General features: G+C 38.6%; 1 protein-coding gene across 1 annotated transcript in view; it reads right to left on the bottom strand.

Annotated features, from left to right (window-relative positions):
- Nucleotides 1-350: 350 nt before the first annotated feature.
- Nucleotides 351-20,328, bottom strand: part of LOC139728976 (endonuclease/exonuclease/phosphatase family domain-containing protein 1-like) — a 39,313-nt gene continuing 19,335 nt past the window's right edge. The window contains exons 4-8 of the mRNA XM_071639902.1: nt 11,500-11,607; nt 9,176-9,391; nt 6,440-6,491; nt 2,245-2,436; nt 351-469 (exon numbers count right to left, since the gene is read on the bottom strand). Coding sequence (XP_071496003.1) covers nt 351-469; nt 2,245-2,436; nt 6,440-6,491; nt 9,176-9,391; nt 11,500-11,607 — 687 coding nt within the window. The remainder of the gene's footprint in view (nt 470-2,244; nt 2,437-6,439; nt 6,492-9,175; nt 9,392-11,499; nt 11,608-20,328) is intronic.

Here is a 20,328-nt window from a genome sequence, read left to right as displayed (position 1 = left end):
TGATTGACTTTTTCTTTTTCATTGATGCAGCCGATGGAAGCGTTACTTTATGGATAGATATCTAGCACTGCCTATTAAAGCAGTGATGATCTTTTGACTTGATCAAAGTAAAGGCAAGCACATTTCACTCAAAGAACTGATCAAGGAGACACTACTGTATATTTCTGCAGACGGGAAAGTAACAATAGAAAATGATACTGCTGAAGGACATTGATGATGAAGATATACTAAACATATTTTCTGCAACAGTGCTACAGCTGGAGAGTGATTTTTTTCTTTATTTTTCTTTTTTGACCTATCAGCACCACTCTTGTTCCCTTCTTCTGTGGCATCAGTAGACAGGCGCATCATCATAACTGAAAGAAGAGTTCTGCCCAGGACAAGCAGTGATCAGACACCACTCCACCCCAACTCCAGCCAGCCGGGATTAGCGGGTGCGACAAGCCCTCCTGGACGACGCCGCAAGATCCTGAAGGAGATATGTCATGAGCGCAGGGGAGGAGTCAAGAAGGGATGGGGAGAAGAGAGAGTGATAGGCAGACAGAAGAAAAGACAGAGAAAGATAAAACACAGATGGAAAGACCAAAAATTAGCTATTGTATAAAATAGCAAGAATGGGGGGGGGGGCATTTTAACAATAATATTTAGTCTAAATGAATCATGAGCTCAAAATATGGTGCTGTTTAAAGGCATGATGAGAATGAAAAAAAATTATCAATTTTTTTTTTAAAGCTTGCTTTAGAGATGAGGCCTTTATGGATTATGCATTCATTCATTCATTCATTCATTCATGCATTCATTCATTCATTCATTCATTCATTCATTCATTCATTCATTCATTCATTCATTCATTCATTCATTCATTCATTCATTCATTCAATCATTCATTCATTCATTCATTCATTCATTCATTCATTCATTCATTCATTCATTCATTCATTCATTCATTCATTCATTCATTCATTCATTCATTCATTCATTATTTCCTTCTTTCAGCAATCATTCATCGTTCATTATTTATTCAGCATTCATTCAGCAGTTCTGGTGAACACCTACTGTGGAGAATTTACCTAAGCCATAGAATGGAAGGCAAGTTTAATACCCATGTGTCAAGTACTGTCAAACCTTACGCGTATAAACCTGACATCATAATGCTGCCTACCGATACTCATCTACACATTAAGATTCTTTGCTGGTAGGTAGTGAGTGATACACTTTCAAGTGAAAGTACCGGTAGCCTTCTTTTTCCGAAGCCACCACCCACTTAATCCACCTACATGTACACCACATACCATCAGTCAAGGACGGCAGCTGCGGAGTCTCCAGTGGGAAACGTATGTCAATATTTAGTTCAAACTAACTACCAACAGGCTGGGTTTGGAGTCCTGAATGCACACCTTACACAGCTCTTATTTGCAAGCCTTAACACATTCTTCCATCTGCTTTACAGTAGCAAGAAGACATTGCGAAACTATATTCAAGTGAGAAACTCCATGAAGTTAACTGGAAATTTAAAGTTTAGTACATCTGTTTCAATACAATGTAAGGGCAGCGGAAAACAACAATATCTCTGACAAATTCACCATTCTTGTAAATTGCTATGCTGTATTGACTTGACTTTACAGTGTATGTCAAGTAAAGCATTGTAATAATCTTCAAAAAATATTACATAACTATAAATACAAATAAATATTTCATGTTTGTCTATGGACAAAAGCACCTTCTAAAAGGATGACTTTATTTTTCAGTGTGGTGATCATCAGGTCCACTATGATATAATTTTTCATAAATTATGCAAAAAGAATGAATTTCACTCTTCTTTGCAGCTGAGGAGATGACAAGGATTTAGTGAATAATCACCAAGTATGTCATCCACCATGATTTCTTACTGAAAATATTCCTTGAATTACTTGCTGAAATGTGGACAAATCATCTGTGTATACATGTAACTATATATGGCACTTGTGGATCATCACCTAATTATGAGATGTTTATAAGAAATCATGTTAAATTCTTGAATATCTTTGTTATGAATTCTCCTTTTATATAGTTCTAATACCTACACATTTGAAAGACAGCTGATGTACTTTGAGAGCTTTACAAGATGACATACTGGCAGGAGAGACAACTTCAACGAAAAAAAAAAGTACATTTTTACAATCACACAACTTGCTCTAACTTTCATCTATGCATGAGGGATCACTCTCTGTGAGAGGCCAGTGTTACCAAATTTTCTTTGTGTACCTCGAAAGCTCTTGTGCAGTTCGGTGCTGAAGAGGAGGTTGTTGGTGTAGACCAGCTGGACGTTTTGCTGGACCCCATTCGACAACTGACCCCTCGGTGACACCTGGATGAAACCGCCGGTCATCAGCGGGGAGTGACCGTTGACATCCTGATCTGGGAAGGCATCACAGGCAATGGCCATGCACTCCTTGTCTGCAAAGGGTGGTCATCAAAACAAGACTACATTGCATTAGACCAACAGCCTACTGCAACCTCACTAATGATTATATGTTAGTTATGTTGTTTCACTTGGCTTTCCATACTCTGATCTGTTTCCATGTGTTATGCACGCTATTGTTTGTGGTTGACTCGGTCACGGCCAATAAACTCCTGAACATCACATACAGTTGAACCTCTCTTATCCAGCCTCCCTTTATCCGGATCTCTCTATTATACGGACGCAATCTCGCCGTGATTTTTTTAAAAATAATTACGGGAGGAAAGGGGGATTCCTAACTCCTTGAGAACTCCTACACAAACGCACATGAGTTACATATACTTGATACATTTCTTAATATTCATTTAGGTAAATCATCCCAGGAATTTATAAAAGAAAATGATTTCATTCTTGCAAACACGAACATCTATTTTGGGGTCTGTTACTGAGTGTAACAATGAAAAGGTTGCATATACACATTACTACATGTGGTACTACAATGGGCTGCATCAGTACATGTGTATGTATATGTACATAAAGCATTGAGTCTCCTGTATCCGGCCAAATCCCTTATCCGGATGAGCCCCGGTCCCGACTTGTCCGGATACGAGAGGTTCAACTGTACCAATATTGTCTGATATTTATCCTTATTTACTGGCCCTGTGTAAAGGCTACATGAATTTCAGATTAGGGGAACATGTAAAAGGTGATCTGAGTGGAACAATAACAAAAAAAAAAGGAAGAAAGACTACTGTCCAACCTTAACTGGGACCAGCACCCATCCGGATAAGTGACATGGCTGGATAAGGAAGATTTGTTCAAGCATGAGATTCTTAAGCAAGTTGTGTTGCGGATATACATGGGGCATTGTTACTTTATCATTCACTCTGACAATTTTTCTATGACATTGGCACGTTTCAAAATACACAGACAATCAATGTGCCTGTCCATGTGTCCATATCCACATAATGCCAAAGAGATCCAGAAAAGTGCTGGCTGGATAACCAAGATCCAAATGTATTTGAAGTGTTTTTCAGCAGATGACTTGTGTGAAATATGGCAGGTTCCCTTCCTTCCTCCCCCACACCTTTCAACTACCTCAAATATTTCCTTCACTGCCTAATATTTTCAGGAGGAGCTTTAAAAAGCCTGCAGTGTGCATTTGGAAGAGCAGAGGTCTTGATTTCTGTTTAATAGGAAAGGCCAAGGCAAATGTGAAGGTCTACCAAACAAAGCTGTTGTGCTTGGCTACGCTCATGTGTTTTGTTGTCGGTTCTGCACCAGTTGTAGTGGGGAAAACATTTTGTTGCAACATGATACCCCATCCTTCAGCTGATGCGTGGGAAAAGTGGAGTATTGAGAGTGATGCACAATGTGGGTAGTAGGGCAGGAAACCCCTTGGTAGCAATGTCATCAATCAATTATGAATGGACAAGTCAAATGCTATCATGAATTTTACATGCACTCGGCTCATGAAAACTGAATACTGTAAGTCTCCCACTATGCAAGCCTACAACATTTACATATATGAAAATCAGAGAGATTCCAAATAGCAAATTGGAGAATACTTGTAGCAAGGGAATATCAATCAGAGGGGTGAAGGCTGAGGTGTGAATTTTCTTCAATTTGTCTCTCTCTAGAAATGAAATTTGTATGTAAAGATTGCAACTGCTGATCTGTAATTCAAAGGGAACCCAAACCCAAAGAGCAATGTGGATTGTGTGAAAGCAGCAATATTAGTAGAACACATCAGTGAAGGTTTGAGGAAAATCGGACAATCGATGCAAAAGTTGGGAATTTTTAAAGTTTTGGTATTGGAACCGCTGGATGAGGAGACTACTTGTACAAGAGGTTATGACGTATGAGTGGACAACAATATAGAGAAAATACCACAAAAAAAAATTCCAAAAAAATTCACTTTTCTAGCATTATGAAAGAGCACTTGACTAACCGCTTTCAGAAAGCGGGGGGAATAATTGCTACCCTTAACATATATGTCAGTATCAAGTTGATGGAATGTGTAATTTTCATGAAAAATGAATTTTTGTGGAATTCCCTTTATATTTTCTTTATATTGTTGTCCACTCACATGTCATAACCTCCAGTAGTCTCCTCATCCAGCAGTTCCAACACCAAAACTTTAAAAATTCATAACTTTTGCATCGATTGTCCGATTTTCCTCAAACTTTCACTGATGTGTGTTACTAATATTGCTGCTTTCACTCAATCCACATTGTTCTTTGGGTTTACCTTCCCTTTAACAAACATGTCGGAAAAAAGGAACCACGGGACTCAAACCTGTCATCTACTGCTTTGCGGAGAGAATACTTGGTTTACATTTTCATAATCTCAATGCCAAGCTTATGAAAAGGTTAAACGGGAGAATACTTCTTTTTGGATTTTTTTTTTCTTAATAATGTCAATGAGCAAATAGGACATGAAAATATGTCCAAGTCTTCAGGAAGCCTCCTGCAAAGTCAGGGAGACTTTGCGGCTCTACATCATGAAGTACCAGTTAGTGGCGTTCTCTTCTTCACTGGGTATATTTGAATAAACATGTTTGTTTGTTTTTTGAAAATGACCGAAATTTTCATCCCTCAATTGGGAATTCTTCCTAATTAGAGAGACACTGATATCACTGACCCTAAGCAATCACGCAGATCTATCAGAGGATGTACATTGTATTCTATATGATTTATTCATGTACATTCGTTGTAGCGCAATATTGTACTCAAACAGGAACCTAACATGAATTATTGTGCCAATCATGACACCTTATTCACGCCATTTCATGATAGGGGTCAATGCAACTTGAAAGATGTTTCCAAGCATAGTCCATAGACCAACTTACTACTGTATTCACATCACCGAACATTTCTTATTCTGTAAACCTTTTCATAAGCTTGGCAATCTGTCCATTCCTATTTCAAGCATTTCAATACTTCAGATACAGTTGGTATGCATTGCTTTTGTACTACATGTATGCGCATCACGACTTTGTGAGGAACAAGCTTTATTACACAGGTGTGTATAAGGTCTCAATTACAGACAGTGGTCAATTGATAGAATAGCATTCTAGTTTTCACTACATATGCTGATAAAAATTCTTTTTGCATTCCCTGATTTCAAGGACAGGGAATATTCACTATTTCCTGAAAGCATGTAAATGTAGGATTACAAAGGTATAATGCACAGACAAATGGACGTAATGTTCAGAATGTATGTCTGACCAGAAATGGAGTAGATTGCTGACATTGTCTTCTTGCATGGAACCCTCACTGATCAAAAAACAACAAACAAACAAAACTAACAAAAATACAACACAGGGTTGACAAATCCATAAACTTGAGTTCTCCTGGTATGACACCAGTCAGTTAAATGACTTTCTTCCCTCCATATGATATTTTGCACTTATTTCTCAGTTACAAATGTTTGAAAGTATTCAGGTTAATCCACATCAATCTAGGCAGTCACCTGCATGAGACCCTAAATCACCAAAATACAACAATAAACAAACAAATAAAGCAAATAAAAACAATACATACAATGTACATGCCAAATCATTAGAGTGATGGTTGACAAATCAATGCCCTTGAGAGCTTTTGGATAAGAACACCTTCCAGCTACGATTGTATTAATTGACTTCCTTCCACATATATTTTTGCATCTCCTTCTCATTAAGAAATGTTTGAAAGCATCATTTAAAAAAAAAAAGGGGGGGGGGGGGAGTCTGCATTGATCCAGGCAGTCACCTGATGACCCTTGTCAGCTGGTAAACTGCTTTCCTACTCATGGGTGGAAGGAAGTAAGGGAGGTCCTATGGGGGACTCATGTGAGCTCGTGAAAACAATACAGCGCATCATACGCATGACATCATCACAAAAGAATGCAAAACACATCAAGATATTTAGGGGACACGTAAAATGGCTTGAGTGAGGGTTGTTTGTTTGTTTGTTGTTTTGTTTTTGTTTTTGTCTTTGTCTTTTTGCCATTTATTACCTGGGAAGTACTGATCAATCGTACGGGCAACTGCTTCCAACACTGGAGCCTCCTGTAAAAAGAGAATTAAAAAAGAAATGCTTTCATTGAAAAGAAAAAAAATGCCTTCACCAAGTTCAATTCTTTACTTTTAAAATTTAAAAAAAAAAATCAAAAAAGAAAAATCATGCAATGAAAAATATTTTCCACAGTAAAGTACACCAAAAATGCAGAGTAAATTGCTATGTGATACCATGGAAAATGATTCCATGTTTGAACTAGTGGGGATGTCCTAACAATTTCAAATCATTAATACTGACAACCACTTCCATCAATTGTGCATCTGATCCACTCATACAAACTCCACATGTAAATGGGGATTGAAATAAATGGTGAAGTGGGGTAACTGGACACCTGCTTTGAATATCACCTTACAGAACAATCAAGCTCATATTGCACACCCTACAAACCTGCATCAATAGTATTCAATAGAATCATACGTTGTAGGTACTATAATGTCTCAAGCCAGCAGCATACAGGTGTATATGAAGCTTGCTTTTGTTTTTGTTTCTCATTAAACCTTTTTTCAGTCCTCCACTCTGTTTGGAGTGCTAGGAACCCTGAGCACCGGTTCCCATCACAGTTCATCAAACTTTTTATCACTGTTTCTCTTGTGCGGCGGGAAGTGAGGTCATGTGCATATCCCCACATGACTCTGAAATGGGTCACTGTGTAGCAGCAGCAGCTCTTATAGGAAGTTCCCAGCCTCATGGTTAATACACTCAAAAGACTGGACCACGTGTCATAATCTTACTTGGCAAACTAGTCTAACATCTTAACTATTTACAGGCAGATCTATTTGTGACCAGAGGCCATTTTAGCACTAAGGTCAACATGACTGATGACCCAATATTCCCAGAAAGTTGTTGTAACACCATGGCCTTTGGCAGGGCTATACTCTATCTTCTGTTTACATATTTTATCAAAAGATTCTTTAACAGCTATTTAAAGGTTTGAGTCATATGTAAAGCATAGATGTACCCACTCATCTGGAAAATCTTTCCCTAATAAAGCAGTATGATGCCATTATGATGATCCCTCTGCTATATGGGGTAACACTAAGATCACTTTAATTATGTGCACATTATTTATCCACATGGCAAGTACACATTGTTCTCCACGTAACTGCACAGACTACAATTAATTATGACATGACAAATAGAATTGCTTTCTGCCACATGAAGCAGCTGCAATAAGTGTCATAGAATTCAATGCCAGCAGAAACTCACGCAGCATTCCCAAACACATTACAGCGTGTAATGGGGGAACAACAAAACAAAACAGGATATCAGAAACCTGGCTATCAATGCAAAACAACATTTCACTATGTGTTCTGCAATTGTTTCAAACTATGAAGAATCTATGACCTGACATTACGATCTGTATGACAGTCTCCACTGAATTTGCTGCTTTCATTTTATCCGCCTTTGCACAGACACAGTAATACACATAAGGATTTTTCAGTCACTACCAGTAATCACTGTGGCTTATCTAATGAATTTCCTTGATGCCCCATCACCTCCAAGCTGAAAATGTCTTTGTCAATCATAATAGAACTTTAGCAATGATCGACATATGATATCAATGACAGAATCTTGGTTTTGAAGGTTTTTTTTTTTTTTTGTGTGTGTGTGTGTGTGTGTGTGTGTGTGTGACATATCCAAGTAATGTGTTCAAAGAAAATACAAATTGTACATTACACTTGTAGCATAAACATTATTATAGAATACATATAATGTTTAGATACTGTAAAATGAGAAATGTTCGCGTGCATTTTAATTTCGCGAAATTCGCGAGTGCCAAGATTTGCGAAATTAAAATGCACGCGAAATTTCTTATCTACACTATATGCATTGAACGCAAGAGGCAATTCGCGAAAATTTCTTGTCACGAAAAAGGCCGTCGGCTCCAATTCGCGAAAATTTCGTGCCGCGAATATATCATGTTTTACAGTATTCATTTGGCCACATAAACAATGTTGACCATATCATAAATTAACACAAGTCAACATGCATAATTTGAATTACATAGGTCCTTTAACGCAGCTATTACCATGGCAACTCAAAATTCAATCAAACTCCAAGCATTCAAGACCTACTTAAACACTGCTGGCAGTGGACCAGTGTTCCTTCTGCAATCAAGACAATAGTAGGTCACGACAACTCGTCGATTTGGGGTGAGAAATCAACACACTCCAGTTTCCTGGTGATGGCATGACACTGTGTTGCAAGTCCTTTGCATCCAAGCAAAAAACACAGTTCTCAAATGGGCTCTAAATTCATCTTCAATCATTTGGAATTTGCTTGCAATATGCCAAAAGGCTTTACCGAGAAACTTGTCGGGCTGATGGCATTGCTAGAATAATGAGCTGCTTGGGAGTATTTTGAGATAAAAAGTGTAAAATAATTGCCATCGTAAGTGTGTGACTTTTCTACCTGAAGCACCATCTCCATTCATTAGTGGCTAGGTACAACATTACTATCATAATTATGATGATCAAATCATGCCCCAGCAGTAGCCAAGATATATTTTTAAGGGGATGTGTAGAGAGTGTAGCCAATGAAACAAAGGATTACCGGTATCAACCCATCTCTTGAACTGTTTCGAAGAGGTTCAAAGAGGTTCACATATGTGCAATGCAGTATGATAGGGTATAAAGCAATCTCCTATTAAACTTGACTTTGATAGGAGCCTCACCTCTGTATTCAGACCATTTCCTTGGCTTTTCCTCCCGAAGGAGACGCAGAGCACGCTGAGCTCTGCATGGAGCAGGGCAAAGCGGCCCAGGAAGGGGACGTGATGAGATGATGAGGGGGAAGAGATGGTCCTGTTGGCCGTCAGCTTGAGCTGGTAGGAGTGCTTGAGCCGCACCCCTTGGCTGGTGTCCCACAGGAATCCGCAGACTCTCTCATTCTGGAAGGTGAAGATGATGATTTACTTTTAAAGGGATGGTATAGTATTGGTTGAGGGGAGGATTCGGCTTTTAACTTTTTTGTGAAATAGAAACCACTAATAATAATAATAATAGCTGGTTTTTATATAGCGCATTTCACACACTTCAGGGTTTCAATGCGCTTTACAGACTATTATTACCCCGGTCACTGGATACATTATTTCCAACCAGCACTAACAGTGCTCATTCTCCACTCCCTGGGGAGCATTCCAGCCAGTCGCAGCCATTTTTACAGGCGCGCACATGCTTATCAACCAACATTATAAGCTTTCTCATCCTACCGGGTACCCATATATACTCCTGGGTGGAGAGCAGCAATGTGGATAAAGTGCCTTGCTGAAGGGCAAACGTGTCGGGCTTGGCATGGGCTCGAACCCACGAACCATACCACGCTCATGTCGTTCACAGACGAGCGCTCTTATCCACTCAGCCACGACACCTCCACATGAACCACTTCATGAAATATGAAAGAGCATACAATTCCAAGAGGAATTCAAAGTTTACTTGATGAAAATCGGTTTTGAAATGGCTGAGATATTCTAAAACAAAGCAAAACAAAGCGATCGTAATACAAGGTGGGTCCCACCTTTTATTAGGATATTTATTGGAAGTACTGCTGTATTAGGATAGATATTATATTCTAATCAGGCCATTGTCATACATGTATGCCACATCAGAAGAAGAGCAACAGATCATATCTAAAATCATCACAGGATCTTGTCTAGCAGGAGAGCAGGATAATTTGCTTTCCGGAGCCAAATTAGAATGTCTACCATACCGTTACTTAAAGTTTTCGGGTTGTTGCAGCACATTACACTTCTCAACCAAAGAGTTTTCTCAATGAGTCATCCCTTTGATCTATCATGAAACTCAGCAATATTCACAATGCGAGATGCCTACCAAAATAATGCAACAACAATTTTACAAAAATAGCAAATCTGTGGATCCCCATTCATTATTTCAAAGTATACCAAAATGCGAGTACATCATCACTATCAACATTGCAAACTTTATAGAAACTCACAGTCAACAATATTTAGTATAAAAAACGTACAAAGTACAGAGCAGCAAGTACCAGTAATAGTTTTGATAACTGTGTAAACATTGCAAAATTGTACATACACGTACATTGTACATTTGGTCATTCTAAAACTAGGCTTCATACAACACATCATTAAAAGATTTTCTCCTGTTTACATCAGGGGTCAGAAAACTTTTCTTTTGGGCCTGTAGACTGTGGAGCTCTGTCTGAGCAGGTAGATGCACTCAAACATCATATTCACCCTGAATGGAAATGATCTGAAAGTTCACTGTGGAGAGAATTTTCACTTCAGACCATCTCTAGAACGCCAATTGCTTCTCAAGATGGTCCATGGTCTGGTATATGACTCTCGACAGGAAAACTTCAAGGACGTTGTAAACTCAAAAACTTCTGCCATTGCCAAGATCTCAAAAACACAGACACAATTATTGAAACTGGGAGGCAGAAGGCCTGCATTCAAACATCTTAAAATCTCTTTACTTCTTCAAACTCAGTTGGTCAACACTTTCCTGTATTGTATAGACGTTTTGTAAAACAGTTTGCTCACAGTGAGCTGGGCATGAGCACAGTCTTCATTTGTTCTCAAACAAACTTTAAAGAACAACCATTTTTACATATTAAGTGAAATGCTTTGCAAATGTGATATTTATTGTTGTGGTTTCTAGAAGCTCCATGCATCATACAAAAAGAAATGGAAAAAAAAACCTTTTCGTGCAATTAATTTTTCACACTTGGCAGGATGACATGAATTTTGCGTGTTCTATTCCACGGAATCAAGACCTTGATCAGTGAAATATATGACATGCAAAAATATCCATATGCTTTTATTTTTGCACTAGTTCCTGGTAGCACGAAATGCGCAAAAATTTCCACAATGCAAAAATTTCCACTTTTACAGTGGTAAATACACACAGCTGTATCTTGTACAATTTATCATCAAAACACATCCATGTTCTTCTTATAGATGCTACAAAAAAAAAAATTAAAATAAAATGATGATAGAAATTGATTTGATGAATTCCTCACCTGTTTCTTGATATCTCCTGAAGTGGCTGTGATGCTAGTCCAATTCCCACGTGGGCCAGACCAGGCTTTCACAGGACCTAGTCTAGGGTGGTTCAATTCAGCACAGACCTGTTTCGACAAGGAACCATAAAAAGAAGAGTTATTCAACTTTACACGAAAGAGTACACTCGTTCAAATTTGTGTTTAATAGCACACCTCTCTTTGTCTCAGTTATACTCATGATATGCTAAGACTGCAGGAAGATTTTCAGGATAAGATGAGTTAATATCACGGCCACTAAATGATTCAAACATCATTAATTACCAATCTTCCACAACCATGCCCATCACAATGTAAAGTTCACAAACCACAGAGAAATTTACTACACAGTTAGGCAGTGTTATACTATAAAATTTGATAGAAGATACGAGTCATGCCAGAATAATACAATAATGTGATATTGCATAACACTGCCAAAATAATTTAAGGTTATGTGGATTATGCTGGTTCTGATTGCATTACCAAATAAATGTAATTTTGCACCAACAATGTGCGTAAATGGCCGCTGGGTTGTGGTTGCCGCCATGTATTTGCCTACATACAGCAGCAAGCCACATAAATGCAGCATGAATAATCACATTTATCTAGTGTGCATACTAACACTGCCACACCAACACATTCTGATAGAAAAATGTTGCTCGAAGATTTGGAACATGACTTGGATCGCACTGTTTGGTTTAATTTTCAGTGTGGCCCTACATGGCTAGCATGCCAGTACATTTGAATCATTCCATTTATTCATCTGGGCAGTGTAAAACACAGCCTGTTGGTACAATTGTAGTTTATAAGCACTGAGCTCTTGAAACAGCAGGCCTATGTTGCAGCAAAACAATGATAGACACAAATCATGTGAGTCACTACAATCATTTCCTGATATACAGTGTAGTAGAGTTGACACAGTGCACAGAACTACTGTACAGGCCTTGTCAGGTGAAAAAGTACCATGTACCCTTCAGACAAAGAGTACCAGTATAATGATACAATGAACTTGAATCAGGACTCTCATAGCAATATTAAAGTGTGTAAAAGCTGAGATTTATTGCCTCAGCATAAGATTGCAGTCTACAGAGGGCAAAAGGAAGGGTACAATATCATTTTTCTGGTATAAGACAAAATACCAGCTCCTTGAAAGGTAATTTTCATTCTTGGTGATCCAAGGAATTGCACTATGTGCTAGCATGCAAAAATTTTGTGAAAACCAAGTTGCCTAGCTGCTACAAGTACAACACGTAATATGTTGAAAATGATTTTTGTATTGTCGCAAACAATATTGACTTTTTTCATATCATTATAATACAAACAGTTGTATCATTAATCACCATGGACAACCCATCATTTTCATGAAACATCATTGTCATTATTCCACAATCATCGCTATATAACCAATAAATGTACTTTGATGCTTAACTCGTTTTCTGCTGCATGATGTAACATGACACAAACTTTCCTTACTAATCGACATCTTTGCAACATTTTCTCAAAAGTAGATTATTGCCTAGTACTTGTACGTAGATACTTTTATACAACGAAAAATGCACACAAAAAAGCCTGTATTGGGAACTAAAGCCCACTGTTGCTTTGCTTTTTTCATCAACACTTTCACAAAATAAGGTTGTGTCGCCTTCCAGAGTCAAACCTGTTGATCACATGCATTCCCCTTCATATCCAATTCATGATGCAAGCATGCAATGATGCCTCTGATAATACACTGTACTCTTGCATGAAGGTGTGTGTGTGTGCGTGAGTGATACCACAAGGAGACCTGATGGCAAATCTTACCCATGCTTATCGTCCCAGTTTCAAACAAGGACATCACCTGATAACGCAACATTGCCGAACCCAAATTGCTGCCGCCCTGAATCTCGGATACGGCGTCACAATCAAACACGCCGCAGCCCCAGTTTCAAAGTCTATTAAAGATGGCAACGAGACCGGCTACTTGAACTCCACTCGACCGAGTATGATTAACACATCAAACATGACAGAGTTCAATGATAAAAGCACAGCTTTGCAGTCACTGACCGAATCTAAGTGTCATCACCTGATATGGAATGACTTAAAAAAAAAAAAATTAAAAAGAAAAATTAAGTGATAAGTGTACCCACTAAGAAATCGCACTAATCATTAGGCCAGGTACATTGTACATTTGTAACTATATACTAGTATGCCATATATTTTAGTTTGTTTTTGTTTTTGTTTTTTAGCTAATCGGGACTTCCTCACAATTTCGCAAACGTAATGTATTACACTTGTGATCATGGAGTACCGGTAAGCCTATATTAATGAACAGAGAAAGCCTTATGCATGCACATCACATGCTTGTTGGGATCAGAGTCAATCATATTCTTAACACATTGTGGAATCTGCAAATTATAGCAACTTGTGAAATTCATGAAAATTTGAATTTTGCAAAATATATACCGGTAGTGTACATACAGATCTCTATGGGGTACACAATGTTTACTGTGTGTCTTTCTGACATCCTACATGTACTCTTTAGATCTGTTAGTTCAACTTTTATCAGCCCCCACCAAAAAAGTTTCATTTCAGACCTGACCTACTTCAACTCCAGTCCAGATTCTGGACGTCTTTGCTGGTCACAACTAAACCCCTTCAATGTGCGTGAGATCTGTTTCAGCCTGTACGCCTCTGATCCTGATTTCATAAATAAGCCCACACACCCCCCAAAAAACCTTCTGTCTTCTGTGTTTGATAGCGTCATGCTACACCATCAGCAACTGCAATAGCTACCATGTAATACTATACTCTCTCATATGTGTCAGTGCAGTATGGAGACATCAGGGCAGTGGACTACCGGTACTTTAATTCCTGAAAAAAAAGAAGAAAATGAACCCTGTGCTTGCAGTGTCATTTATAAGTGAGTGGATACCTGAAGTAGTTTGCCCTTCAAAACCCTCAAAAATTTTTGACGGTTCACCTACCAATGACCTTTGACATCAAAGCAGAAGGAAATAGATCATCCATCACACCGCCTTCCAGTAAATGACACATACAATGTTTTCATGGTGTTTTCAATTTTGCAAAATCCACAAGTCAACTGATATTCATGACCTTGGTAGGAAAAAAACTGGAATTTTTAACTCAAAAGGGATACTTGTTTCTTGTTTAGTCACTATGGTTCGTGATAACCTCTTGAAGTCCAAAATATTAAAATATTACACTGGTGAAAGATGTGCCATACATTGTTTATAGTATCAATTTCTCTAGCACTGATATGAATGTGACACATATGATCCTTAAAAGGGCATTGTACCGGTTTTTTATTTTTTTATATGTTGTTCTTTTAATTCTAAAAGACCCAGTGGTGCAAACAGAATCAAAATTTCATAACGATTTAGTCCGTAATTTCATGTTGAAAATGGAAATTTTTGGGCGAGAATTATGCTAATGAGCTGACGAGCCCGGATGTCGTGATGTCACAGGTGCCAAATGTTTCACTGATTACAAGCCCTCGCATACGCGTGCGTTAAATCGTGCCGAGTAGCAGACGACGCTTAGGCCCAATTTAGCTAGCAGGCGGCACTTGTGTACTGTCCTATCCAAGCAGCTGTCTCAAATTTCGCTGAACCAAATCGCACCAAAATTACAGGATATACTTCTAAGCATATTTCAAAATACCGTATCATATTTGAATGAAATCGGTAATCGAGAAGTATCAATATTGACGCCGAATTTCAAGTTGTCACTAAAAAACACCTCACTCTTCGCGAGAGATCTTGGTAAACGCGATATGCACAATCTAGAACTGAAGTTAGCCGACTAGTGCTGTGCGAACGGGGAATTTACGCGGGAACTAAATTTAACTAGAAATATCACTTAAGGTGATTAATACCCCCGCCCCGTGACGACAGTCTTACCCAAGGAATGATCTTTCCTTGATCTTCTGCCATTTAAATGCCGTTACCATGGCAACGCAGCTTCCGACACGTCCGAAAAATATGTCTTGCACATCTTCCCACCAAGACTATTGTGTGTGCCACATTTCATAAGCTTTTGTCAAAAACTGAGGAAGTAGTTCAATCCACAAGATCTTTCCTTGATCTTCCACCATTAATATGCCGTTACCATGGCAACGCAGCTTCCAACATGTCCAAAAAATATGTCTTGCACATCTTCCCACCAAGACCAATGTGTGTGCCACATTTCATGAGCTTCAGTCGAATACAGAGGAAGTAGTTCAATCCGCAAGATCTTTCCTTCATCTTCTGCCATTTATATGCCGTTACCATGGCAACACAGCTTCCGACACGTCCGAAAAATATGTCTTCCACATCTTCCCACCAAGATCAAGGTGTGTGCCACATTTCGTAAGCTTTGGTCAAAAAACTGAGGAAGTAGTTAAATCCGCAAGATCTTTCCTTGATCTTCTGCCATTAATATGCCGTTACCATGGCAACGTACTTTCGGGTACTGTCAAAAAATGTGTCTTGCACATCTACAACCAAAGGCACACATCTGTACCAAGTTTCATGGAAATTGGGCAAAAACTGAGGAAGTAGTTTGCAACAAAAAATTTTCCATCATTTTGGCTCATAATATGTGAGCTGTTACCATGGCAACATACTTTTTGTCACTGTCAAGAAATGTGTCATGCTGACCTATATCCTAAGACAAACATTCAATATGAATTCCATGAGAATTGGAAGCACACTGATGAAGCAGTTTTGCCATGAAGCATTTTGCCCTATATTTTACCAATAACATGCCGTTACCATGGCAACGCACTTTTTGCCACTGCGGAAATATGTGTCTTGCACATTAACATATTCAGATGAACATCTGTACCTACTTTCATAAAAATTGATCAAAAACTGTGGGAGGAGTTCGCGACGCAAGATTTGTACCCATTTTTGCCCATAATATACCGTTACCATGGCAACGTACTTTTGGGTACTGTCAAAAAATACGTCTTGCACATCTACAACCCAAGGCACACATCTGTGCCAAGTTTTATGGGAATCGGTTGAAAACTGAGGAAGTAGTTCGCGACGCAAGATTTGCAACGGACCGACCGCCCGACCGCCCGACCGACCGCCCGACCGCCCGACCAACCCCCCGACCGACCGCCCGACCGTCCGCTGATTCCTATATACCCCCTTCAAACTTCGTTTGGCGGGGGTATAAAAATGTCATGATTTTAGCGATTTGTGTGATTTATGAACTTTATTTTTCATTCAACTTAGCTCAAATAATTTATAAATTGATTTTTTGCTCCCGATTACTTGAAAGATTTGTCTCATGATATTAGATGGCTAACTTCAGTCTGTGCTTGCGCAGGCAAGTAGGGCTACCCCTACGCCGCGGTCACTCTTGTTTAGTTCATACAGAGCAGATTGTTTTTAGCGACGACAGGAAAGTCGACAACTTCACTTACGCTTCTCAACTTGCGATTTGGTTCCAATTAGCGTGAGCAAGTGGACATGAGTCATAAAATACTTCTTGTGATTTTGGTGCAATTTGGTTGGGTGAATTTTGAGGTATCTACATGGATACGGAAGAACTCTAGCACTATGCCCACACCAGCGCTTGGATCGCGAAGCGGTGGCACTGTTTGTATCTACGTGGTCGGGCCACTCTTCCGAGGTATGGGTCCTACTAAAACTAGATCTAAGTTAGTCCTTGGTGTTAATACGACCACTATGAGATTTATCTCGACCACAAAACATTGAAAATCCATAAAGCAGATACCTTACCTGCAAAATTCAGCACAGAAACAACAGGGCCTGCAGCACAAGGGCCTCTAGCGGCAACGCTAGACCTTGGAGTCTGGACTTTCGTCTGGACTTTCTTCAAGTTCTGGCAGCAGGGGTATGTATTGCATACTAAACGTTTACGCTGTGCCTATTATTAGCGCTGTGCACGTACAGCTGTCGACGGAGCGGCGAGTAGAATCTTCTCGGTCCTTAACTGCTCACTAGTCCTAGTCCTAGTTCTAGTCTAGAGTCTATATGTACTGAGTGCCATTTTCTTCTAACTAGGCGTAAACCGTGATTGCCGTTGACTATTTTTTGGATTTAGATTTTAAGAATCACTCAGTCCTCATCTTCGTTAGATAGTTTGAACTGTGATGTCGAACCATTATCGCTCATCATCAATGCATAGCAACGTTACTTACACACAGTTTTCTGTGGGCAGCACGTTCGGACAATGATGCCAATTTCATTTTGCATATCTGAAATATTCCCCACAAATTTGATCTAAATAAAAAGCTTTTGAAGAGATTCCTTTTAAAAATTAATGAATATTGTTTAACATGTTTATTTCAGCTCCATATTGCAATTTTACTAAATAACAGTTTTTGCAGTACTTCGTGTGAGATTTCATCAGTAAATTGATATGTGTAGAACCTTTCTAGTTCGTTTTGCTAAAGTCGGAGGTTGGCACCTGTGACGTATGCTAAATTGTGTGGATCGTTCTTCGGCTTGCTCGTTTCCATTTTTTTCAAAAAATCATTACAGGCTTATCCTGGGTTTTAGAGTCCTCTCTTTCCAGTTGTAGGCATCAAAAAATGTAGATTAGAATTATCAGACAAGTAGAAAATGTCAGTACAGGTTTCTTTTAAAGGACAAGTCCACCTTCATAAACATATGGATTGAGTGAATGCAGCAATCTTAGTAGAACACACCAGTGAAAGTTGGGGGAAATGGGACAATATGATCAAAAGTTAGGAATTTTTAAAGTCGCTGCACAGTCACTGCTGGATGATAAGACTACTACGGTGTATGATGTCACATGTGTAGAACGATAGAAGGAAATTATAAAGAGAATCTCACAAAACGTTATCTTTTGAAAAAAGTGCACATTTCCTTGACTTTTCACCGACGTACAATGTATATTAAGGGTAATATAGTCCCCCCCCCCTCCACCTTCTGAAAGAGGCAAGTCAAGCATTACTCTATTATGCAAGAAAAGTGAAAATATGTTGAATTTTCTTTATATTTTCTTTATATCATTCTACACATGTGACATCACAAGCTGTAGTAGTCTTCTAATCCAGCAGTGACTGAGCAGAAACTTCAAAAATTCATAACTTTTGAACGGATTGTCCGATTTTCCTCAAAATCTTACTGACATGTTCTACCATAAATATTGTTGCATCCACTCAATCCACATGTCTATGAAGATAGACTTGTCCTTTCAGATATACCTTAGAGAGTTTAGATCACAATGATTGCACTTTTGGTAGATTTCAATCTACTGGCAACAGGGATCACATGCTCTTTATCATTCTTTTTTTAAAGTTGCAAAAACAGCATGGTTCATGTGCATACAGTGTGACTCTCATTATAGATTGTAGCAGGGTGCTACAAAACTTTTTAGCCACTTGCCTGGTCAGGCAAGCAAATTTTAGAATTGCTGCAGAAAATTTGCTCAAACATGAATTTTACTTGCCCCAAAAGAAAGTCCAGAATATAAGAAAATGATACAGAAAATCACATGTTAGTCAAGGGCTTGATAAAGCACTTTCAATTATTCTAATAAACAGCACATGTTGATTCGCATGCTTATACACATTGGAGTAAGAAACCTGGGTAATTCGTGCGTTGGCTTTACATTGAATACTGGGGTTTTTAAATTCATGTAAGTGTTGGAAAGTTGCTGAAATGCAATTAAAGTACATTGCATCACTAAACACTCATTATCTTTGGGCCTCTGTATGGTTGACTCTGTGGATTTGTAAGGGGGAATGTTAAAGTGAAAGAATAGTCTAGGTGGCTTCAAAACTTTTTGCTAGTCCAATTTCGGTAAGCATATTTTCTCATTGTTCCAAAACACTTGCCAACTTAAATTTCCACTTAACCCGGGCAATCGGGCAAGCGCTGATGTAGAACCTTGCTGTCATCACCATGACTTTACTCAATATCAATACAAAAGAAAGCCATGAAGTATGTGGAAAAGCTATGTTTCTTTGTGGGTAAATCTGTGGTTACTACTAGATCGGAGACATACTGTATACATTATATTTCAAAATGAGTCACAATGCATTTCTTCATAGATGCAACAGGTGCTCTGTCCTCAGTGCACAAAATGCTGACAATATCAATTAATCATAATCAATGAGAAGAAAAGGCTGAACAAAAACATCCAAGTGATGGCACATTGATAAAGTTAATATTCTTTTAATTAAATCATTATCTAATCAAGGCAGTTCAGTGACAGCACAGAGTTCACCCACCCCTTGAGAGGCAGAACTGAGCCAACTGAGGTGAGTCTTCGACAAACAATTAAAAGGAGTTTATCACGAACACATGGGCATTAACAATGGTTACAAAGTACTTCTGTCATATGCACTGAATCTTGATACAATGAATAGCAGCCTAGCACAGATCATACAGTACCAGACTATGACAATGCGTTTTCAAGTATCGGCAGCCGGCAGGAATCATACCACACTAAATTCCATGTTGCGAAGTTGTTATGTTCGCTGTTGTTGTTTCTTTTTCTTTTCTTTTTCTATCCCTCTCTCTCTCTCTCTCGCTCTGGGCTGTACTGCAAAAAAGTACTGCCCACCTGTATGAGCGCAATGGCTCACAGAAGCTCACTGATTTATTGTAGAGAACATTGGCCCTATAGTTTTGGCATTACCAGAGTTCAATTAATCATTAGAAGACAGTAATGGATACAATGGAAAATCAGAATTAAACATTTGTTAATATCTTATGATCAAAAGAATTGTTATGTCTTAAAAAATATAAACCAAGACATGTTATTACTAGAGATGGACAGTCTAAATGTTTTTTCTTTATAATTTGTTGTTTTTGTCTCAAC

The sequence above is a fragment of the Diadema antillarum genome, unplaced genomic scaffold (genome assembly GCF_040938485.1).
Source record: "Diadema antillarum isolate AM-2024a unplaced genomic scaffold, OU_Dant_1.0 seq00000207_RagTag, whole genome shotgun sequence".
NCBI classification, from domain to species: Eukaryota; Metazoa; Echinodermata; class Echinoidea; order Diadematoida; family Diadematidae; genus Diadema; species Diadema antillarum.
Note: the sequence above shows the minus strand (reverse complement) of the source record. Positions and strands in the feature narration are given on the sequence as shown.